The sequence below is a fragment of the Ambystoma mexicanum genome, chromosome 11 (genome assembly GCF_040938575.1).
Source record: "Ambystoma mexicanum isolate Mex_15411 chromosome 11, UKY_AmexF1_1, whole genome shotgun sequence".
Lineage (NCBI taxonomy): Eukaryota > Metazoa > Chordata > Amphibia > Caudata > Ambystomatidae > Ambystoma > Ambystoma mexicanum.
Window position 1 is genome coordinate 1,174,977,181 of NC_090934.1, and position 24,898 is coordinate 1,175,002,078.

Sequence of the window (24,898 nt, forward strand, 5' to 3'; positions counted from 1 at the left end):
GTATCTCACCCCCTTTTCTCATTACGCTTTGTCTCTTCCGGCCCTTAACCGCGGAAGGTCAAGTGAAAAAAAAAAAGAGGGCCCATCTTGCATTTTATCTGTTTGGGGAAGTCTCTATATGGTGCTATCACTTTGTGGAGATATACCATCAATGACACACTGGTTTCTAGTTAGCACACTGTTTTATTTTCTCGGGCTTGGTGTGCCCCTTTACAATATATAATCCTATTGTCCCCTCACTTTACTTAGTCTTCTTTGAAGTGTCGCAGAGGTCAGTTGTGGTACGTTTATTACATAGAAAGGAGACGTTGACAGTATTCTCAGCGAATTTGGCAGTGCTAAACATCCATCAAATCAAAGTTGTGTCTGAGAGAATCTAGAGCTGCTTTGAGACTTCATTTACTATTGTCTATCCTGATTTACAGTCCATGGCACGGTCAGGGCAAGAATGAACCTGCATATAATACACAGGGTTGGCAATGGCTAAGATCTATTTCAAATGTGTTATTGCTATTTAATTGCATATATTAGATTCACAGATTGAGGCAATAATATGCTTACTGCTGTAGAATTCAATTTGAGTAGCAGCGAAGCTGCCCCTTGAATTAGATGTGCTGTTCATGATAACAATAGCTGGCTTGTAAGTCAAGATAAGTACTCTATTAGATGAGTATGCCATTTCAGCCACTGCCCATCTTGATAGCAAATGTGAATCTTTTGCGTGCACAACACATCACATTTGCTCACCTGCTAGCATTTCAAGAGCAGAAAGAAAATAGAGGCATCAATGCTTACTCTTATGTGCCCAGTAATTTGGATACCTACATTTCTGTTGTAAAGTTACTTACCTTTTACTAGACCACTCTAATTACTGATAATGAAGATGAGGTGTTCTATCAGATCACCCTGTGTGTGGCTATTCTGCTTATCCATTCTAGTAATGTGGTATACTGTTTTCTGATACCTCCCTCCCTCCTATGAGTTTTCTTGGCTGCTTGAGCGTTTTTGCCCTCAGTAAGCAGTGATGGAAGGTAGCATATTTGTGTATGCGTGTCAGCAGGTTGAAGGAGCAAAAACGTGAGGTACCACACTTTGTCAGTGAGGTTGAGAAGGTTAGGAACATGGCTTATGAACGTTACGTTACCAGGAGAGATTAAAGTAATCCATGAACATATTTAAATGCAAGGAGTTTAACTAGGTAGTGATTTTGCATAAATTGCTAGTAATGATGGGATTTGCGAGCAGGAATATAACATGAGGTTATGATCTGCACTTACTGTGAATTGCATGTTCAAAGGAAATAATTGAAATCTCCAGTCCTTCATACGAATGCAGTTTGGCTGGTTACTCACACCTGTCAGTGAAGAGTAGGCACATGCTAATTTGTTCAGTTTAGGCTGTGTGTAGGATCAGAGATCTTCCTCACCAAAACTAGTGTTTTCTGCCTTACAGAAAACAGAACACTATGCATGACTGGTTAGAAACCAAACATATGCATAAGGATAGCATATTTGCCATTTGGGTTTGCTTCTGTCAGCTAGCACTTCGTTGGCTGTCTCTCTTGGATTTGCATTCATCTAAAAAACATTTTTTTTTTATTGTCTAGTTTACAAAAAAAAACAGAGGCTAGATTTGACACAAGATAAAAACATTTTCCAAAATACAATAATGGATAAAACTTTAATTACACTCATAGAATAGTAAAGATAGTGGTCAAGGTCTCAACAAGATAATATTTTACCCATAAAAGAAGAACAAATACATACATACATACAAATATTTCTAAAACTTCATATAAATAAGCAAACAACAAAACCTTAAATAGGAGTATTCAGATTGAATGTTTTTAAAAACGCTGGCAGGGCTAGCCCATCTGAAGTAGTCTCACTGCACAAACATTGTTGCCAAACATTTTCCTCATTAAACCATTCAATATCTTTAAACCGCGTCCCCAAATAAGTCATTCTCTGGATGTTTCCTGCACTACTACAGTGCAGTACCAGATGTTTAGTAGTTTAAACTGAATCCTTATTCATACAAATTCTGCAAAAAACTTCCCCCGATGTAATCATTCCCCATCCCAAGAGAACTTTCCTAGTTGGTTACAAATTCCAAAGAAATCTCATCAGAATTGATCTGTAATAATGATAAGGGAATTGAAGTAGAAAGGGCGCTATGGACTCATTTAAACAAACTGTATGCTCATGAGCAAGATGGTTCATAGAAGAGTATCTTTGAAAACGGTCGGTTTTATTGACCAAATCTCTATCATAGAGGGTTTTGACCTTACTGGATTACAAAGCAGTCTCTGTGTCCATATTCAGTTCACAGGTCAATCGTATGTGCTTGGCAGAATGAATGGCCCCACTCTTTAGGCGATCGTAGTCCATGCAAATTTTCGTTTCTTCATATAGGGAATCGAGATTTGGGGAAATTAGGTTACGAAACAATAATAGAAGTGTACCTGTGAAAGTAGACCCAACTCAAATCTTATTGCATCAATTGGAAATGCAGTAGGTATCTTTAAGACTCTATGCCACAACAATGCTTCTAAAGTATCCAACCATGTTGTGGCAGACTCCATCTAAATAGTACCATTGTAATGGTCTCCTTCATAAGCAAATCTTCTAATAAGCTTTACCTAAATTTCAATCATGTACTTAAACTGTAAAGCATTTTTGTGTGTTTTCTCTTTTCCGCACAGGACTAGATTCATCAATGTTCCTTCAGTCAAGTGAGACACGCTTATTTGCCAGACTTAAAGACGTTATCATGAAAGATGTTGACCCAAACACTATTCATAAAAAGGTAAGAATCTGTTCAATTGTCCTTATTTATTTGTATAGCTACAGGTATATGTTTAAACCTCGGCCACCTTTATCTGTGTGTTCACTGCTTTGCAGGCTTATCATCTGCATATTGATATTTTTTATCACACTTTTTCATCTTGTGATTTTATTGCACACATTGGTCATATTTCTCCATTTTAATGTTGAAATTAAACATCTCTGCATCCTATTTAATATCTCTGTTCCAACTCTGAGATACCTTCTGACCTTGATAAGTCATAGGTCCGATAAATATACAAGTTCTTGTAGGGAGCAGAGCTGTATTGTTGAGTGCGTCTTTCAGAATATTCACTAAATATTTTGGCAGTTATTCTGTATAGTATACTTGTATGAACCTTGAAGATGGTGTCATTGTTAATAGTAAGAATGCTCCATTTGTTTAATGCCCAAAGGATTCCTGTAGATACATATATTACAGTGTCCACAATAGTAACCCTGTGCTTATGGTTAAGTTGTCTTTACCATACGAAGAACAGTTTTCGGGAGGCTTATAGCTTTGGTGACGTTTTACGAATCCTCAAACGTTGCAAAAAGAAGTCTAGACCTGTTTGTGAATGAATGAACAATGTTGCGTCTAGATTCGTAAAGGGGGTCAAAGTTGTAGGGGGGTAGACTTGAATGAGAACCCTTTTTGTTCGCCACTGCGGCCCAACCGCTGGATGGACCTGTACTAAACTTGCATGAGGAGCAGCTACCTGGACCAAAAAGCATGCTTTTGTAAATTTGGTGTAAATCTGTTCAGTAAATGTTTTACAAATGCTCAAATAGGAGACCACCCAGGGGCTTGGCCCAAGATGGCCATTTAGAGGATGAGCTCGGAGTTCCCCCTGCTCTGGTGCAGTGATAAGCTGCTGTGCCCGACCCGAAATATGCAGCTTTGTGACATTGACGACTCCAAGAATAGCCTGGCGATGTCAGCGGCTTGTGAGAAGAGTTATGTGTGTGCCCCAGAGAGGATCGCGCCTTGCTGAGTGGCAGGACCTGGGCCAGAGCCAGTGGCGGGAGACCCGGCGGGGGTACCCGGACTTCTGGAGGCCCTCCAATGGGGCAGAGCATTGCTGCTTGTCAGGAGGTCCTCACTGCGGTGGCAGAAGTGTGCATGTAGTGGACTGGTCTTACCTGTGCCTGCGGAAGCCAGAAGGTGACCTTGGATTGGAGGTGCTAATCAGGGTGAGAGGTGAGGGTGGAGATTTTGGCTGGAGGCAAGCCTGGACTGGCAGTGAGAGTCCTGTGATGACAAGGGGATGCTGGGGAATTATTGGACATCCTGGAGCTGAGTCAGTCAGTGGAGGTAGAATCCCTCCAACAGAACAGTAGGGTTGGTGATATAACAGGAATCCAGGGAACTGAGGAGCCCCCACGCAGGCTCGGGAAGGCGGCGTTCCTATTCACTCCACAAAGGACGATATCAGGGACATATTGCAAGAAATCAAGGCACTGAGGGCCCATAATCAGGCCTTGATTACGGATCTGCGGGGCAGGGTGGAAGTATTGGAAAACAAGGTGGAGGGAATGGAAAGTAACCACCTGAATGCAGATTTATTTGAAATGAAATATGAGGCAATCATGAAGGATCTTGAGTCCAGAGAGGAGGAAGTGCAGCTAAAATTGGATGATCTGGAGAATAGGGATTGAAGGAATAACATCTGGATTTTCGGGCTGAAGAAACTAAAGTGAGAGTTCCTGAGTGAGGTGCATAGAAAGGTGAAGGCCCTCATAAATACGCTGGTTCTTGACCAAGGAGGTAAGGAAGTGGAGTTGGAGAGAGCTCACAGAGGGAACATGATGCGTGGTAAGGGCCTGAGGTCGGTAGTGGTAACGTTTCTATGCTATGTGGATAAAGCGGCAGTGTTGGAGAGAACGAAACAGCAGCAGTCTATCCAGTTTGAGGAGGACTCAGTTCAGAATGACCAAGACGTTTCATATTTGATCATGTCCAGATGAAGAGATTGTGCCCCCTGACCTTGTGTCTGTTGGAAAGAGGGATCCGGTATAGATGGATATATCCTTTTGCCTTGGTGTTTGTGGTGGGCGAAGCAGACTACAGAGTGACTATCCGGTCGGAGGCCCAGCAGGTATTGCGTCAGCTCACCGAGAGCGAGAAGGATAGGGAGGGGGCCATCCAGGCGGCAGACGAGGCAAGTCTTGGTACCCAGTCACTGGACAGGGGCATGGAACAGTGGCAGAGAGTTCCCAAAGGGAGGAAATTCAGGAGGCTCAACACACCGTCACCAGTGAAATGAAAGGGACCTGATGAGGTGGTGACTTTTATGGGAGGAGTCCTGCCGGACTCTGTTTTTCATGAACATGTCGGGTGCATTTTTTGTTGAATTGCTTATGTTTTGAGTGGGGGTCGGGGTAAGTCTCCTTTGGTGGCCCATTTATTGATGGGTGTCTCAGGTTTTGGGGGAGGGCTTGAGTTGGGGCGAGAGGGCGGGAGGGTGTGGCAAGTTGGAGGAACATATGGTCTTTGGCACTGGGTAGGGCACTGGGTAGGTGGTTATGCCTTTGGGGGCAGGCAGGGGGATAGGCTTGCGGACCAATTTGCTGCTGGTGACGTTAAATGTGAAGGGAATGAATGCACCCACCAAGCGATCCGTTATTGCACAGGAGTTTCAAAGGTTATAATTGGATGTTCCATTTATCCCAGAGTCGAGGATGATGGCGGGAGAGCAGTGCTGCATTCCCTCTGGCCAGATTGGGCAGGTGCTTTGGTCTTCTGATACAGCGAAGGGAGGAGTGGGGATTCTACTCCACAAAAGACTGCAGATGAGAGATCCACGTATTTGGACCTGGGGGGTAGGGCACTGTTGCTTTCAGGGGAGTTTAGTGGGGTGGCGATCTTGACTGTTTCGTATAATGTCCCAATCGGGGTCAAATGGGCTTCCTCAAGAACACCTTACCTTGCATTTTACAGGAAGCTAGGGGACCGCTGTTGTTGGGGTTGGTGGGGGGAATTCAACTTGTGGGCAGATCCAGCGATGGATGGACGAGCACTGGTGGGAGGGTTCACCCGATTTCCCAAAGGGGGGCAGGGGGGATTCTGGGGGTTTCCGATGTGTGGTGACAGCTCCATCGGGGGTGAGGGGATATACCTTTTTCTCACACCTGCACAGTACTGATAGCGAATTGATTACTTATGGGTACAAAGGGAAATGTTGAGCAGAGTTCTGACTTGTGACATAGTCCTGGTCAGTTGGTCGGACCACAACTTGGTGTATATGGGTATATGGGGTTGTCCATGATAGGCTTGCGAAAGCAGGATTTATTGTGGATGTGTAATGATTCCCTCTGGGGGGATGCAGGGTTCCAGGGGGAGATGTGTGAGGCAATTTCTAAATACTTTGTAGTGATCGATACAGGTGAGGTAGACATATGCATGGTCTGGGAGGCGGCGAAAGAGAAATGGCGAGGGGTGCAGATTAGGGAGGATACAAATAAGAAAAGGGTGCAGGGTCTCCTGAAAAAAAAACTCTGGTCATAAATTATTCCTTTGAAGGGGAGAGGTGCAGAGGGGAGTCCCCCTGGACTAGGGCACTGATATGACGGTATTACCCAAATTGTTCGAACACAATTGTTCGAAGGACCGAATTGAATGAAAGTCAAGGGTCCGAATTGACCTTTGCACAATTGACCATATTACTGGCACGCCTGTGTCGACGCCCATTTTCGACTTTCGAAAAACAAACTGTAATACTCCGCAGCTTCCACTAGATGTCGGCCTATGCACAGCATGTGAATCTAAGCAGATACAAGCATCAGAAATACGATTACGGTGAGTAATGTATCCCATATGTGTGTGTGTATATTACGCAGCCACGGTAGTGGCTGTGTAGTTATGGTTAAATTGCTAATCCCATAGGAAGAGCACTTTTTGGGCGGCTTAAAACTTTGCTCCCCCTGGACGAATCCTCACCAAACTTTGCAAAAAACGTATATGGCCCACTCAGTTTGGTCAGGGTTGGTCCGGGGGGGCAAAGTTATAGGGGGGTCCCAAAACTTCTGTTTTTCCCATAGACATAATGGGGAAAAAACTTTTCTCATGCCTACAGCCCAAACCGCTGGATGGATTTTCACCAAATTTGCGGCAGGAGCAAGCGGCTTGGTCCCGAAAGCGTGCTTTTGTTAATTTGTTGTAAATCCATCCAGTAGTTTTTTTTAAAATGACCAAAACGTAAGGCAAAACAATTAGTGATATCTATGTCCGCTCCACGGACGCACTTCCCTGTTCGCTCCGCAGACAGGACACGAATTGGCCAAGCAGCTTGCGTCATGTCCGTGGACATGTGACATGCTCTCTGATTGGCTCGGGTGAAGCGTGAAGTGCGTCAGATTTTTGGAGACGCCTACCATCTTGGATTCGCACCCAGTGTCTGCGACATCGCAGTAAAACATATAAAAAAAACACAACATTGCACTCGTCAAACTTATCAAATAATCTTTGGGGAGGTGAGGGGTGATCATGGGATGGAATATGGCTGCAAGAAGCAAAAAAACGTGTTAACTAAAAAACATCTGAACACGAAGAAAGCACATAGCGGTGTAGACCAGGCTCACGCATAGAAGAGTTCATGTGGTAAAGCGCACACACACAACTACTTCACCCGCTCTTGACATTTACTGCGCCAGTCAAAACGCGCAGACACTTTCTTTTTCAAACTCTCACGCGTGCCTCATCCGAACACGGGCACGCGTTGAAGAAAACACGCAGAAAAGACTGCGCACACGTGCTGTAGAAAACAGGTAGCTGCGAAGACCGCACACACGCACTGTAGATAACACGTAGCTGCAAAGACCACACACATGCATTGTAGAAAACACATAGCTGCGAAGACCACGCACATGCACTGTAGATAACGCGTAGCTGAGAAGACTGCACACACACATTGAAGGAAACATGTAGCAGTGTATCTTTTTCAAACTCGAACGCACGCTCTTAACAGATAAATCCGAACTCACAGGCGCCTTATCCGAGCACGCACACTTGTTGAAGAAAAACACGCAGAAATTAGATGAATCCGAGCTCACACATGCCTCATCCGAACATTCACACGCGTTGAAGAAAAACACGCAGAAATGATGACCGCGCACAGGCATTAACGGAAAACACGTAGCAGTGAAAACTGCGCTCACGCGCTGTGGAAAACACGTAGCTGCAAAGACCGTGCACATGTGCTGTAGAAAACACGTAGCTGTGAAGACCACGCACACGCATTGTGGAAAACACATAGCTGCGAAGACTGCGCACACGTGTTGAAGGAAGCACGTAGCAGTGTAGACCACGCTCATGCTTAGAAGAGTTGACATTGCAGAGCACACATGCATAGGAGATTTCACGCAGCAGAGAAGTCTGTGCAAACGCGTTGGAAGAAACACGTATCAGTGAAGACCGCAGCAGAGTTAGTGACACGAGCAAACGAAAACCACGCATGTGCGCAACTACTTCACCCGCTCTTGGCAAAGTTTGGTGGGATTCTGTCAAGAGGGGCAAAACTAGAGGGGGATCCCAAAATTATGTAAAAGCTTATAAATGATGTGCCATTTGATGAATCTACACTTAATTTGGGCAACTGATAATACCTATAGATATAAATGATTTTGGAAGTTTGGTGGGATTTTGTCAAGAGGGGCAAAATTAGAGGGGGGGTCCCAAAATATTGTAAGGCTTATTATTCTGGTGCCATTTGACAGATCTACACAAAGGTTTGCAAAAAGATTATAGATCTAGATATACATGTTTTTGTAAAGTCTGAACGGATTTTGTCAAGTGGGGGTTAGGTTATATGACGATTGTTTGTGCATATATTTGACACTTTTGAAAAAATAAAACATGGGTGGATTTCCAGCAAACTTGTGTAAGGAGCATTGAGAAGGACCTAAAAGCATGGTTTTGCAAATGTGCCTGTGTTTTATTTTTTGACCAGTGTCATAATGTAGGTAAAAAAAATAGTGATATACCTTTGGTGACTGAGGTGTAGCCTGTGGTCATGGGCGGTGGCCACATTGTCCGGGTCATATAATAAGGTATGATCTGGACAATTTGGATACTGGCCATGACCATGAGGGACAAAACATGGGGTTAAAGTGGCCATGTCCTCCTGGGACTGGCTTTGTGGTAAAGTTATTCGAAATTGGTATAGATTTCAAAGGGAAGAAAAATATGCTTGTGGTAATATGGTCATAGAGTTCTTTTTGCCTTCTGTAGGCTGCCATGGAAAGCGAAGAGGGGCCCTGTATGGAACCCACCTTCCCTTTCCATGGTGGCCATCTTGGTAAAGGAATTTCCTTCCTACACCGGGATGCTGCACGCGTCCCGGTGTGGGAAGAAAAATCTTTTTTTTTAGCACCCGGGTTCCCGCTTTGGGAACCTAGGGTGCTAGTGGCCTTCATCCATTTAAAGGGACATTATCGTTAAGTTGCACTAAAAAACCTATGAAATTTAGTAAAAAAACTTTGTTAAAGGGACGATATGGTTAAGTTGCTCTACTAAAACATATGAAATTCGGTAAAAAAACTTTGTTAAAGGGACGTTATAGTTCCAAGTAAAACCGAAAAAACCCTTAAATTTGCCAGTTATGGTAAGCTAAGTAACCATAACTCGCGCCACCACCTTGCACTGCTAAGACTAACACCCAGGATATCAAAGATGACTTCACAAATGTCATTGATGACATCACTGATGACATCACACGTGCATTTACTTTTCATGAAAAGTCTGTACAAGGGATTCTTTTTATAATGTTGACAAAAAAGTGTCAAGGATCATTGGAATACATATCATGAGGTATGTAGTGCATGTTAGGGAGAATTCTCTCTTTAGGCTGAATTTCCCAACCTAGTGAGTCCCCCAGCAGCTTTGCTGGATTTCTGGAGTTTGTTTTTTTCTCCTGCCAAGAGTGAGACTCTTTTCCTCCCACTCTTGGGCATGATTTATGGTGTTCCTTTGACTGTTAATGTGTTTCCTGGGCTATGGGGTCCTTTACTCCATAGGGTCTCATGTGTTTTTACTATGTGTGTTACACAGCACCCTCCGTGCAGTAACACAGGGTTGTCATAGTGACACCCCACCATAAACTCCATACCCTGGGACTGACTACTGTCTCCCAGGGCATGTAAAGTCACCATTGGCTTTACTAGTCCCAAATTATTAACAGAAACCAGTACAAACCATCATATTGTGGACGTACTGGTCGGAGCAATTAGATTGCCCCGGGGTCTGTTAGTCGAGGGGGCACGTCTCCGTCCCCCCTGATCGAGTTTTGGCTGGTGGCAGTGCATACTACATTTTATATTCGACCGCGAATATTTCCCTATGGGATTTTCCCATTGTTCGAGGCTACCAACTTTAATTATTTAATTCTCATAGCCTCGAACATACTGCCGGTTTATTTAATTAATATTAATTTCGGCGGTTGGTATTTTTTGCCAGGACTCGATTCTAAAATGGCGTTTGTGTTCTCTTCTGTGACCCCAACCCAAGTCGTGGTACCACTCTGTCTGGGTACCACAGGGGGTGTGGGAGGGGGTTTAGGCACCCTGGACTGAGTTACCTTGGTAACTCAAGTCACACTCTTGTGTGATTGGCCCAAGTGGTGAGCCGGCCGGCTCACCACTTAGCATGTTTGATTGACAGCTAGGCTGAGTGAATGGGGGTATGCTGCATAAAAGCAGGGCTTTGGGGACTGGAACTTCAGAAGTCGCCACAGGACCTTAGAATCCGACGAGGGAGAAGCTGAGCCGACCTACCACGACGACACCATCGGTGGAGCCCTGCGGAACCGGCTCACCACTTCCCAACGACAGAGAAGATCTCCCGGCTGGAGAGGCTTCTTCCCCTGACTGGTGGGCACAACCAGTTTACCTTCTTTTCTTCGCACCCCAGACTGGTTTGGGGTCGAACTACCCGTGCCAAGCACCCCGGCAGCCGGATAGCTACTTACCACTGAACCGCGAATCAACGGTCCGCTCCTTGTACCTGAGAATTTCTGTGGCTGGTTTCTTCCCTGGCAGTGCAACGGACTCCTGTCTTCCTCCCCGACGAGATCCTCTCTTCCCTCGGATGAAGCATCCGCTGCCAGGAACAACTGCCCCCGCTGGATTGTTCTCACCACTTTAAGGTACCGTGTCCGCCAGGCCTCCCTTTCTAAAGATTGCTACAAGGTAATAATAACCCCTTAACCTTCTGGACTGGGCTGGCCGCCTTGACCCTCTAACTGGTCCCTTTCTTTGGTCCAACTCCTTTTTGAACCGTTACAAGACTTTTGTGCACTGCAACCGTGTGACCTTGGACACATTTCGTTTTGATCCTCTTAAAGCAGATCTGGCCTACTGACTCTGAATTCACGGTGTTACTTTGCCTTCCTCTCTTGTTGTGTTCGTGAAAAAGTGTTGGGATCTGTTTCAATTTATTCTCTGCTTTTCTCTCCCTTTTTAAAACAAATTATTAGAGTGCCATCTACGTTAAGCGCTCACCGCTGTCTGAAAATAAGTGGGGCTTTACTTAAGACTTGTCTAATATTCTTTTAAGGGAGTGTATATCTTTTAGTGACCGTGTTTTTTAATTGCTTACTATTAGTGCCTGTGTGTTTTTCTAGATGTGGTTTTAAATAAATAATTATATCTCTTTTACACCAAGCCCTGGTCAGTGTTTACTTGTTCTATTGTGTTCTCTTGACCTATTGTGAATACTCTGTATACTGCCTAACTCTTCTTGAGGGAAGTCTGACTGCTCAGCCACAGCGACCAAGTGAATCTGAGTGGTACAGACTGCTACCAAGTGGGTTTACTGCCAAACACCTGTAGTCCTAAATCTTTTGCAGTGGTCCCAGAGGGAACTGCACAGGTTTCTGCCTAACAGTGCATTAAGTATTGCATTAATCGAAATAGAATTGTATTATGAAGTTTTTCCCAATATACTAAGGTACACATGTAGTAACATAGGCATAGTGTGCAGCAGACATGATGAAGATGCAATATTAATAATCCTGCCCTGTTAAATACTAAATATAAATGCTTTCTTATTAGAGTCTTGCATACTGTGAAACATTTAATAAGTACCTAATCAAACCCACTTACTACATTATTGCATTACTGCACACAAACAGACAATAACACATACAAATAGAGCATATACAGGGAAATTGAAGCAAACAAAAAAACAGCAGCATTACCCGACAATCTTCATAACCTAACTGATTATCTTTATGCACAGAAATGAATGCTCTGCTTCAAAGCTACTACTTCCCTATGTATAACTATCACATATTGTGACTAGACCCTAAGGAAAGTAGTGTAAGTGCAATGTGTACAAATATGAGCATATCCAGGGAAAGTACAGTAATAAAAAAACAACAGAATTATAAGACAGTGTTGATAACCTTCTAATCATCTTCATACATTGAAAGCATTGCTGTCTTCCAAGTCTGTGTTTTCCCCTTTGTATATGTTTCATATGCTTTGAGTGGACCCTAAGTGAATTACTGTAAGAACAGATTTGAAGTATAACTCTACAAATATAGTACTTTTTACTATAGTATAGTGAATTTTTTGTTCCTGACTGTTACTGGCCTAGATATATCAGTAAAGGAAAAAAAAGAGTGAGCTAGACATGTGATGTCTAGCTATAAGAAGAGCACTTTTATGGGTGGCTTATAACTCCGCTCCCCCTGAACAAATCCTCACCAAACTTTGCAAAATAAGTATATGCCCCACTCTGAATTTTCTTGCAAAGTTTGGTGAGGTTTGGTCAAGGGGAGGCAAAGCTATAGGGGGGGGTCCCACATTTTTTTTCCCCCCATAGACATAATGGGAAAAAACTTTGCTCACGCCTACAGCCCAAACCGCTGGACGGATTCTCACCAAATTTGCGTGAGGAGCGGCGGCTTGGTCCGGAAAGTGTGCGTTTGTTAATTTGGTGTAAATCCGTCCAGTCGTTTTTTTTTTAAACGACCAAAACATAAGACAAAAAAAATGTTTGATATCTGTCTGCTCCGCGGACACACTTCCCTATTCGCTCCGCGGACAGGACACCGATTGGCTAATAGACTTTAGTCATGTCCGTGGACACACAACGTGTTCGCTAATTGGTTGGCGGGAAGCGTGAGGTGCGTCCGATTTTTGGAAACGCCCGCCATCCTGGATTTGCGGACATCGGCCAGTGTCCGCACACATCGCAGTAAAAAACATTAAAAAACACAACATTGCACTTGTCAAACTTATCAAATAATCTCTGGGGAGGTGAGGGGTGATGAGGATGGGATGGAATATGACTACAAGAAGCAAAAAAAGGGTGGTTTTTGCTGCAAAAGTCAGCGAACAGTTCGGATGTTCGCGGACAGTCCTGAGAAGTTCGGGGACACAGATGTTTGGGGGCAGTTTTTGGATGGCATATAACTTTGGCACCACTTAATGTAACCACATGAAATGTTGCATTTATATTCCTGTCCTGATTCTGAATGTGTTTGCTAAGTTTGGTGGGATTTTGTCAAGGGGGAGCCAAATAAGAGTGGGGGTTCCAATATAATGTAAAGGTTTATAAATGAGGTACAATTTGACGAATCTACACTTATTTTGGCAAACTGATAATAGATCTAGATATAAATGTTTTTGCAAAGTTTGGTGGGATTTTGTCAAGAGAGGGGGTCCCAAAATATTGTAAAGGCTTATACATGTGGTGCCATTTGACAAATCTACACAAAGGTTTGCAAAAAGATTATAGATCTAGATATAAATGTTTTCGTAAAGTCTGAATGGATTTTGTTTTTTGACACAAAAAATAGTGATTTACCTTTGGTGACTGAGGTGTAGCCTGTGGCCATGGCCAATGGCCAAATTGTCTGGATCATCGAATAAGGTCATGATCCGGACAATTCGGCTACTGGCCATGACCACGAGGGACAACACATGGGGTTAAAGTGGCCATGTCTACCTGGGACTGGCTTTTTGGAAAAGTTATTCGAAATTGGGATAGGTTTGAAAGGGAAGAAAAATGTGCTTGTGGTAATGTGGTCATAGGGTTCTCTTTTCGCCTTCTGCAGGCTGCCATGGAAAGAAAAGAGGGGCCCTGTACAGAACCCTGCCTTCCCTTTCCATGGTGGCCAACTTGGAAAAGGATTTTCCTTCCTACACCGGGATGCCACAGGCATCCCGGTGTAGGAAGAAAAATCTATTTTTTAGAACCCCGGGTTCCCACTTTGGGAACCTAGGGTGCTAAAGGCCTTCATCCCCTATTACAGGGGCTGGAATGGGGGGGATAATGGTCCGGAGACCTCGTTATCCACTCTCGCTTCGCTTAGGCTGATAACTTGGGCTGACAGGCCGGTATCCACCATTCCATCCCTGGAACGGGGGATAAACGCCACAATATTGCCATTAGCATAACACAAAATGCAAATGGAAATGTTGGAAAATCTTATTGAGTCTATGTACTTTTTTTTATTTCTATTTTTTAACTGTGAAAGGTGGTTCCTAAAGGAACATTTCTTTTATTGTTTTTGGATGCATGAATTTTTGTTTTGGCAGGAGAGCTTAGAACGTAAGGTGGGGAGGGAAATGAGGGAAGAGGCACCAAACACTAATATGGAGGGGGGAAGGTGGACAGGGGAAAATGTTGTGCGTGTGTTATTTTCTAAGGTAGGGGGCAGTGTTTCTCATCTCTTGGGGAGGAGGGATGGCATTGGCTGATTCCATTTTAAGATAAATAGCATTTTTTCTGAAAGTATGTACCGTGTACTAGATTGTTAATGGATGAGTAGGAATAGGTGTTGGAGCTGTGCAAGGGAAATTTTGAAGTTGAAAGTTCCTAGATCAGTAGAAAATGCAGTCCCGAACTGTCCGCGAAGCACGGATCTTATCGTGAAGTGCGGACGGGTTCTCGGACATGTCATCATGCCGCGCGCCAGCATATGGTCATGTGGCACTGTCTGGAAGGTCCGCAATGAAGTCAGATGTTCGTAGACGTTATGGTTAAGTTGCACTAATAAAAACCCATGAACTTCAGTGAAAAAAAACTTTGATAAGGGGACGTTATGGTTAAGTTGCACTAATGAAAACCTATGAAATTCAATGAAAAAACTTTGTTAAAAGGATGTTATGGTTATAAGTAAAACCAAAAACCCCCTGAAATCTGCCAGTTATGGTAAGCTAAGCAACCATAACTCGCACCACCACCGTGCACTGCTAAGAATAACACCCATGACATCAATATGAATGATGAAGAATTGAGTAACTATACCTCAGCTAGTCCCTTTCTCTTATGCAGCACATATAGGGTTTTATATGGCCTAAATCCATATATTAAATATTGGATGCACATACTACCAGTAAGAACACTTCTTTACGGCATCTTAACACTGGGATTTCAACTATCCCCACCTGCACAATTAAAATAATTATCCTTTTCTATACAGAATGTAAAAACTGGAATGTGAGTGGCCAACTACTCTCAATGGCATTGGTTATAGACGTTGTAAATAGTCACATCCAGAGATGCAGCAGATATATAATATGAAACTCACATATATTTATGGAGCTATTAAATACTGCTCATGTGTTTCTCCTATTTATTTTTCTTTTCTTTTTCTCCAGCTCTCTCAATTTTTCAAATTCTTTGTTCTTTCTGTGTAATCAATTATTTTATTGACCATTTATGAATTTTGGTATAAAGAATTTTGGTTTCATGCAAATAGTTAAAAATTACTGCGTGTATCTCCAATTGTTTCTCGAAACACATTCCACATGTATAATTTGAACAATAGGGGTATATTGTTCACCCCTTTTCCGCCTGTATGATCAGGAATGGGTTTTGATCACAATGTAATTTTGGGTTACTCAATAATGAATGTGATGTATCATTTATGAAGATATTGATTCTGTAAGCGCAAGATTATCCTTGAGAACGACATAAGGTCAAAACACGTGTCGGCATAAAAAGTGCATTGAATAAAGAACCACCACATGCATACATTTCTATGTACATAGAGCAAATTTACCTAACCTACCCAACGCACGCCACTAAACCACCTTTAAGATTCAGAGTCTCCATCATCGAGGTAGAAAAAAAGATCTCCTCCCTTAAGCCTTCAAAGTGTCAGGGAGACAGCTGCCCAGCACAGATCATCAAAGATGCCGCAAGAGACCTAGCACCATTAACCTCAAAATTGATTAATGCCTCTTTCTCATCAGGCACCGTCCCTAGCAATTTAAAGGAGTCATGGGTCCTACCCCTTGTAAAAAAACTCTAGACCCCACCATTCCCACAAACTACAGGCTAATCACTACGGTACCGTTCCTACTTAAAATCCTAGATAAAGTAGCATATCTTCAGATACAGAAATATCTGGAGACCAACCACCTCCTAGGAGTCCGCCAATCTGACTTTAGGCCACAACACCGCACCGAAACAGCGCTGATAGACTTAAAAACCCAGATCAATTAGCTTAAAGATAAGGGGAAAACAGCCCTGCTACTTCTCCTTGACCTATCTGCCGCCTTTGATCTGGTGGACCACAAAGTGCTATGCACACTCCTTGCCTCAGCCGCCCACTTTTCCAAGGATGCCGTAGCATGGATCCAATCCTTTTTGAACAGCAGGACCATGAGTCTTCGCTCCCTCAGCGGCTGCTGACCCGATTCCAATCACATGTGGCATGCCACAGGGCTCCTGCTGTTAGGCAGAAACCTGTGCAGTTCCCTCTGGGACCACTGCAAAAGATTTAAGACTACGGGTGTTTGGCAGTAAACCCACTTGGTAGCAGTCTGTACCACACAGATTCACTTGGTAGCTGTGGCTGAGCAGTCACACTTCCCTCAAGAAGAGTTAGGCAGTATACAGAGTATTCACAATAGGTCAAAAAGAACACAGTAGAACAAGCAAACACTGACCAGAGCTTGGTGTAAAAGAGATATAATTATTTATTTAAAACCACATCTAATAAAACACACTGGCACTAATATCAAGCAGTTCAAAAACACGGTCACTAAAAGATATACACTCCCTTCAACGATTAGTTAGACAAGTCTTAAGTAAATGAACACTTATTTTCAGACAGCGGTGAGCGCTTAACGAAGATGGCCCTCTAATCAATCGGTTTAAAAGGGAGAGAAAGGCAGAGCAAAGATAGAAACAGATCCCAACACTTTTGGAAGAACACAGTAGGAGAAGAAGGCAGGTTAAAACCGTAATGTCAAAGTTAACAAGGCTGGACCCACTTTAAGAGGCTTCGGTCGAAATGTGTCCAAGGTCACACGGTTCAAAGTGCCCAAAAGACTCACAATCAGTTCAGAAAGAGTTGGACCAAAAAGAAAGGGACCAGTTAGATGGTCAAGGCGGCCAGCCCAGTCCAGAAGGCTAAGGGATTATTACCTTGTAGCAATCTTTAGAAAGGGAGGCCTGGCGGACACGGTACCTTAAAGTGGTCAGAATACTCCAGGGGGGGCAGTTGTTCCTGGCAGCGGGTGCAAGTCGGTGCTTCGTCCGGGGGAAGAGAGGATTTCGTCGGGGAGGAAGACAGGAGTCCGTTGCACTGCCAGGGAAGAAACCAGCCGCGGAGTTCTCAGTTGAAAGGAGCGGTCCTTTTATTCGCGGTCCAGTGCTAAGTGGCTATCCGGTTGCCGGGGTGCTTGGCACGGGCCATTCGACCACAAGACATCCGGGCATGCGAGAAAAAGAAGGTAAACTGGTTGTGCCCACCAGTCAGGGGAAGAAGACTCTCCAGCCGGGAGATCTTCTCTGTCGTTGGGAAGTGGTGAGCCAGTTCAACAGGGCTCCACCGGTGGTATCGTAGCAGGTCGGCTCAGCTTCTCCCTCGTCGGATTTTCAGGTCCTGTGGCGACTTCTAAAGTTCTAGTCCCAAAAGCCCTGCTTTTGTGCAGCACACCCCCATTCACTCAGCCTAGCTGTCAATCAAACATGGTAAGTGGTGAGCTGGCCGGCTCACCACTTGGGCCAATCACACAAGAGTGCGACTTGAGTTACCAAGGTAACTCAGTCCAGGGTGCCTAAACCCCCTCCCACACCCCCTGTGGTACCCAGACAGAGTGGCACCACTTTTGGAGGCTTCTTTGGAGAAGCCCGCCAAAAAGTGGAACAAAGGGCTCGACTTGGGTTGGAGTAACAGAAGAGAACACAAACGCCATTTTAGAATCGAGTTCTGGCAAAAAAATACCAACCGGCAAATTAACATTAAATAAATAAACCGGCGGTATGTTCGAGGCTATGAGAATTAAATAATTAAAGTTGGTAGCCTCGAACAATGGGAAAATCCCATAGAGATATATTCGCGGTCGAATATAAAAAGTAGTATCCACTGCCACCAGCCAAAACTCGATCAGGGGGGACGGAGACGTGCCCCCTCGAATAACAGACCCCGGAGCAATCGAATTGCCCCGACCAGTACGCCCACAATATGATGGTTTGTACTGGTTTCTGTTCATAATTTGGGACTAGTAAAGCCAATGGTGACTTTAAATGCCCTGGGAGACAGTAGTCAGTCCCAGGGTATGGAGTCTATGGTGGGGTGTCACTAAAACACCCCTGTGTCACTGCACTGAGGGTGCTGTGTAACACACATAGTAAAAACACATGAGACCCTATGGAGTAAAAGACCCCATAGCCCATAAAACACATTAACAGTCAAAGGAACCCCTCAAATCATGTCCAAGAGTGTGAGGATAAGAGACTCACTCTTGGCAGGAGAAAAAAACAAACTCCAGAAATCCAGCAAAGCTGCTGGGGGACTCACTAGGTTAGGAAATTCAGCCTAAACAGAGAATTCTCCATAACACCTGCGTTTCACCAACTCTGTACAACATATTTAGAAAGCCATTGTTTGATGACCTAGACCATCTGGGTGTCACCTACACTAACTATGCAGATGACACCCAGATCCTCATACCGCTTACCGGGGACTACAACAAGGACATGGCCCTAGTAAATAAAATATACCAAATCATCCAAGCATGGATGGCCGCCCACGGCCTCTGCTTGAACGACGATAAAACTGAGCTCCTTATACTCAGAACTGCAGTTAACCTTAACAAACTTAGTCCCAAATTTACCTCATTCAACATCGATGGGAATCACATCAAAGTGGTTAAAGAAGTAAAAACTCTAGGCTTCTACCTAATCTCTACTCTCACCCTAGGCAAACAGGTCAATGCCATTGTCTCCGCTACGGCATACACCTGCAAGCTGATCAGAGCTTGCAAACCCTTCCTCTCCAAGGACAGCTGCACCATCCTAGCCAGAGCCCTCATCCTCTCCAAGTTGGAATAGTGTAATGCCCTATACCTAAGTGCAAGCAAGCACATTCTCAATATAATCCAAATCCTCCAGAACAATGCTCTTAGAACCGCTCGGGGCATTCTGAGACTTGAAGATATCTCAGAGATAAGAAGACAGAACCAAATGGCTGTCTATCAACGACAAAATGCTGCTCAAAACAGTCTCTCTAACCCAAAAATGCCTCAACAAAGCTGCCCCACCCTACCTCTCTGAGAGAATCATCAGAAAATCCACAGCACGACTGAACAGGACAGCAAACTCCTTCTGCCTGGTTGTTCCTAGATTCAAACTGAAAAAAGCGGGGGGAAGTAGTTTCCCCGTTATGGCAGCTCAGTACTGGAATGCCCTCCTGCCGTCTCTAAGAGCGGACCAACCCTTCCCCAACTTCAGGCGCAACACCCTAAACTGGATCAGAGCCAATGACCACTGGCCTACCTCTACATGACGGTTTGAGTCTTTGCATCATGATGTACATAACCGCTCAATTTTAAGCTGCATTTGTACATAAGCTCTCAATTATATTTTGTATTTTTGCTGTAACCTCTTTGTAAATAACCAATGTAATATGTTGTATATCTTGTTATATTTTTTGCATTTCCTGTTGTAACATTGTAACTCATGCCTAAAGTATACCTGTAACTTCCCTGCAAGTGCGCCCAGATACCCTTGGGTTTGGTGCGCCATTCAAATCAATAAACAAACAGAGTTTATTGCTAAATTGATATATCGACTAGCACCACAGACCTGATAGCAGTTAGTTCACTATGTTTCCAAGTGTATGCATTTTGTAGGATTTCGTTTACATGCTTGTGTTCTCTAGCTAGTACTTCTTTTTTTAAATAAATACATTTTTATTAGCAGTTTTAATCAAAATACAGAAACCATCAACAAGAGAACAAACCCCCCAACCCTACCTCCCCCCCTCCCCGACCACCCCCACCTCCATCCAAGAGTCACCCAAATTGCAACTTTGCGTATGAAACCAGCCGCGGCTAATGCAAAAAGGGGGGGACTCTATCTTCCCAGGTGCGGATGATTGGCTCCTCTCCACCCGTCCTTCACAAATCCGATTCATCTTGCGGGGCAATTATGCCAAGGAGCTCCATAACCTTGGGACACCAACCCCGCTTTTAGTTAGGACAATAATTTGGACCAGTCTGAGACAAATCGCAAGTGGTCTCCCTGGATAGAGTAGGTGAGCCATTCTAAAGCAACAAACAACCAGAGTTTAATAATCCATTCATGTTCCTGTAGCAGGTCTTTATATTTCCATTGCCGAGCCAAAACCAGGGCTGCCGCCATCATCATCATCACGTAAAGCTTACAATCTGCCTTCGCTGTGAGGGTTGCTAATACCCCGTTCAAGCCCACCAAGTCCAACCCCCTATTTTGGCCAACCCTAACTCCTAGAACCTGGTAAACCGCCCGTTGAACCTGGACCCAAAAAGTGTCAATTTTAGGACATTCCCACCAGATATGGGCCCATGAGCCCTCTGCCCCGCACTCCCTCCAGCACCTCCTAGACACATCAGGAAATATTTAACCTGACCGGGGTCAGGTGCCATTAGAACATCAATTTCAGCCACATTTCCCGAATTTGGATTGACCTTGCGAGTTTAGGGATCGGAGACCAAAGGTTTACCCAAGTTGGCTCAGGAATCACTGTTCCAGTATCTCCCTCCCATTTCTTCATATATCTTCTACTCAACAGGACTTCCCCTTGCTTGATGTGTTTATAGATAGATGCCAGGACCCCTTTATCCCCCGAGTCCGTGTCCATGTTTTTTTTTTCTTCGAAAGGAGTGAGAGGGCGAGACCCTGCATGTTTAACTGACGGGTGAAAGAGCCGGTGTCTCAGCTGAAGATAGGAAAACCTCTGCGTCTCACCTATACCGAAGTCAATTTTACACTGCTCAAATTGTTTGACCTCCTCGCCAATTAACATATCTCTCAGCATTCTGCAACCCCCCTGGTCCCAGATACCAAATGCCGATTCCCGTGCACATGCTGGAGAAAACTGCGGGTTGCCGTGCAAGGGAGTGTAGGGGGATGGAAAGGAGGTGATATGCGCCCTTTTGATCGCTTGGTCCCAAGCCTGTCCCGTTGTTGCGGTTATAACACTATAGTACATTTGAATAGGTCTATCGGGCCTCGGCAACCACAGTATCCCCTCTAGGTTTCCCCCCGCCACTGCCCTGTCCATCGGTCTCCACACCTTCTCCCTGTCATCTTTCTGCCAATCCCTAATGACGCGGAGCTGCGCTGCTAAGTAATTAGCCCTAAAGTCTGGCTCGCCCACGCCACCCCTTGCTGTAAGAGCGCTCATTGATAAAGCTGCCACCCTCAGTCTTTTGTGGGACCAGACGAACCTCTTGGTAAGTTTCTGAAACGCATTAAAGAATGATGCTGGGACGGGTGCAGGAAGAGCCGAAAAAAAATAAAGCAAACGAGGTAAAATCGCCATCTTATGAGATTCAACTGTCCCCTGACTGCCCTATACTCCCTTTTTATTGCTGCTGATTGTTTGAAACCCAACCGCGCCATGATTTCTTTAAGTTTGACTTCCAATTGCTGCTCTTCTAGCCTTAATTCTCGCTCTCTTCTGGCTTTAATAGCCATGATTCTCCCTCTGATCGTTGCCTTGAAGGCATCCCACCACACCAGCGGGGACGGATCATCCCAGTAGTTGTGGCGAGAAAACTCAACTATTTCCTCCTCAACTTCCTTGACCAAAATAGGATCTTTGAAGAGCGAGATCAGATACCTCCACCTCCACAGACCCGGGGTGACCCGTGCCCTATTTAACACTAACATGAGTGGCGCATGATCAGCCAGGGAAATGGCACCTAACTCTAAGTCAGTGACTCTGCCCAAAATCGTTTTGGATAACAAAATGTAGTCAATACGTGAATGCACCCTATGTGCATGCGAGTAAAAGGTATACCCTTCGCTATTCCCGTGGAGCTCCCGCCAAGCGTCAACCAAGGCCAAATCCTGCATCTTCTTAATCAGGTCCCCGGAGGGTCTCCCATGAGTAACCCATGAAGACAAGCTCCTATCCTTTGAGGGGTCCCATGCCAGATTAAAATCCCTGTTAGCAGAATACTGGCCCAGGCAAATTTCCCTAAACGGGAGAGAGCTTTTTGGATGAAGGGGTCCTGGGCTTGGTTCGGTGCGTAAAGGGTCGCCACCGTAAAAGTCTCACCCCTTCCCTCCAAGATCGCCGCTAGATACCTCCCCTGGTCATCCTTCTGAGTCCCTGCGATGGCTAAATCTAACCCATCCTTCAGAGTGATCAAAACTCCCCCTTTTTTGCTTGGTTGTGTAGCTTGAACCATTCTTGAATACCCCCAGAATTTTATCCTCTGCGCGTCTTTAGAGTGGACATGGGTCTCTTGTAGCGTTACTATATGAGGCTGCTCTCTCCTCAGAAACCTCTCCACTTTTTTCCTTTTGATTTGGGAGTTAAGCCCATTTACATTTAGAGAGATCAGCTTCAGTGAATCTATGCTAGACATACAGATGGATTAAAGTTGTCATTGTAGCCTCACTGCGAGGTACCCCCTTTACCTACATGACACTGGAAGATCGCCGCATCCGGCCGCACACGCTACTGAAAACTCCCTGGTTTGTAGCCCTTGGATCCTCCCACCTCCCCTTGCCCCCTCTCTTTCCAACCCCTCTCCACCCTCCCTCCGGGCGAGTCCGACTGGTACAAGACCCCCCTCGTAACCTAAGATGAGAGCCGGACCCTATCAGTAACCCGGAACCCCCCCATGCAGGGTTTCCCAATCCCATTCCAAGACACCAACCCACCCCCCTTCCCTGCCACTTAATACAAACTCGATTAAACCACTCAAACTGTAACACACAACAGCTTTGGTGAGTGCCCTCCCCGGACTCAACCTTAGACCACCCTGTCATCTCACATAATTAAGTAGCAGTGGAAGGGCCTCCAACCCCCTCGGCGGGCCCCTGAGCTGTATTGTTAACCATTTTCCTGAGTGTAGACGCTTTGTGGCTTTTCCTCGCCCCCTTAGGCCTGACCGAAGACCATTCCCAAGGTTTGCGCGCAGTCCGATGCGCCTCTCCCCTCTCAGGCGGATCCACTGATTGCTTTTCCAGGCCCAACAAGGCCAGACCTTGATCGCAAGTTGTAATCTTATGATGGGTACCCTGCCAGGTGAAGGTCAGCCCAAACGGATGCGACAATCTGTAGCGAACTTGGTGGGAACGTAAAAAGCTCAGGACCGGGCCCATTCGCCGCCTTTTAATCAGAATTATTTGTGCTAGATCTCGATACAAGAAAATTTCATGGCCATTATAAGCAATGCAGGCAGCCTTCCTCGCCTTTTCCAGGAATTTTTCTTTCATAGCGTAATTATGGAAGGCCACCAGAACATCTCTCGGCCTCGCTCCTGGTTCCGATCTGCGCTGGCCCACCCTGTGAATTCTATCGAATTGCAACTCCGGTTCAGCGTCTGACTCAAGGAGGTCCACAAAAATTGATCTAAGGGTCGGAGTGAGCTCCTGGTCCGGAACATCTTGTGGCAGAGATTTCGCTTTCCGTGACCTATTCTCCAAGTCTTCAACTTGTAACTCGAGATTCTGCATGGCGGCTGCCAGTGTTTCCAAGAGATTGTCGACTTTCCTTGCATCTTCTGTGAGTTCTTGGATCGCCTTCTCATTATTGTCGACTCTCTCCTCCACTTTGTTGATATCCCGTTTAATCTCTCTTAGACCTTCTGCCAGATCTTCTCGTAGCTTGTCCATCTGCATCTGCCCCGCAGCCGTGATCTTGTCGACCAACTCACCCATAAATTGGGCGAGCATAGCATGAGACACAGGCCTGTCCTGCTCATCCTGGCTCAAGGAGACGGGACGGTCACGAGACCCCTCTCTCCTGGGCCTCGGTCGTCTGGAGATCTTTCGCCCACATCTTTGACAGGGGACCATCCATTCCCTTTTTAGAACCCTTCAAGCAGGCCTGCACGTCCTTTCCTCTATTCCTTGACATCTCCAGCTGCCTCGCTCTACGTGCTAGTAGCTGTCCTTAGAATGTATGACCAAATTAGCGGCCCAGCCGTTGAGGTGGAGAGAGGGCTATTGCTGATGCTGGGGGGCCAAAGGGGCGGGAGGGACCAATGCAGAGACACTCAAGACGAATCAATGCAAGCTCAGAAAGAGGTCCACACCACTACCCACTACGTGAGGTCTTCCAGAGGTACCCGCCAGCTACCCAGCCGATGGCCTGTGGCCTCCTCCGCAGGGCTCTTCCCCTCCTCAAGTCCGCCAGGGAGCTAATGCTAGGAGTCACGGATGAGCCGGAAAAATGGCCCAGTATGATGTCCAGATAATTTAAGGGGCTCCAGGGGGTGCACACTGTGGAAACACCCCCAGAGATTAGCATTCAGAGCCCCCACCAGCCCCCCCCGGATGCACCCGAGGAGTGCAGCATGAGACAGGAACCGACCACTCCCACCGCCTCATAAACAGTTCGACAGTGACACTGCACCTTCCGCTGCAGTACGGGACCGAAGACCCAGCCCGCGAATCTTCTTGAACCCTGCAGGGTCCACTCCTCCACATGGCGGACTCTCCACCAGGGCGGGGGGGCGACACCAACACGAGCACTCCACCCAGCTCCCCTCACCCCGCTCCCCGTACCTTCGGTTCCCCGAGGGGAACAGCCGCCCATCACTGCTCCTTTGGGGGGGTTGTGGGGGGAATACAGGCCCTCAAGCACTTGTCCACGCCGGGCCGGCCG

At 45.5% G+C, this 24,898-nt stretch overlaps 1 protein-coding gene across 4 annotated transcripts in view; it reads left to right on the forward strand.

The window, feature by feature from the left end:
* Positions 1–24,898, forward strand: part of VPS13C (vacuolar protein sorting 13 homolog C) — a 5,236,720-nt gene that overhangs the window by 2,288,754 nt on the left and 2,923,068 nt on the right. For all 4 annotated transcript variants that reach the window (XM_069624493.1, XM_069624490.1, XM_069624491.1 and 1 more), the window contains one exon: positions 2,705–2,808. In XM_069624493.1, the coding sequence (XP_069480594.1) occupies positions 2,705–2,808 (104 nt within the window). The remainder of the gene's footprint in view (positions 1–2,704; positions 2,809–24,898) is intronic.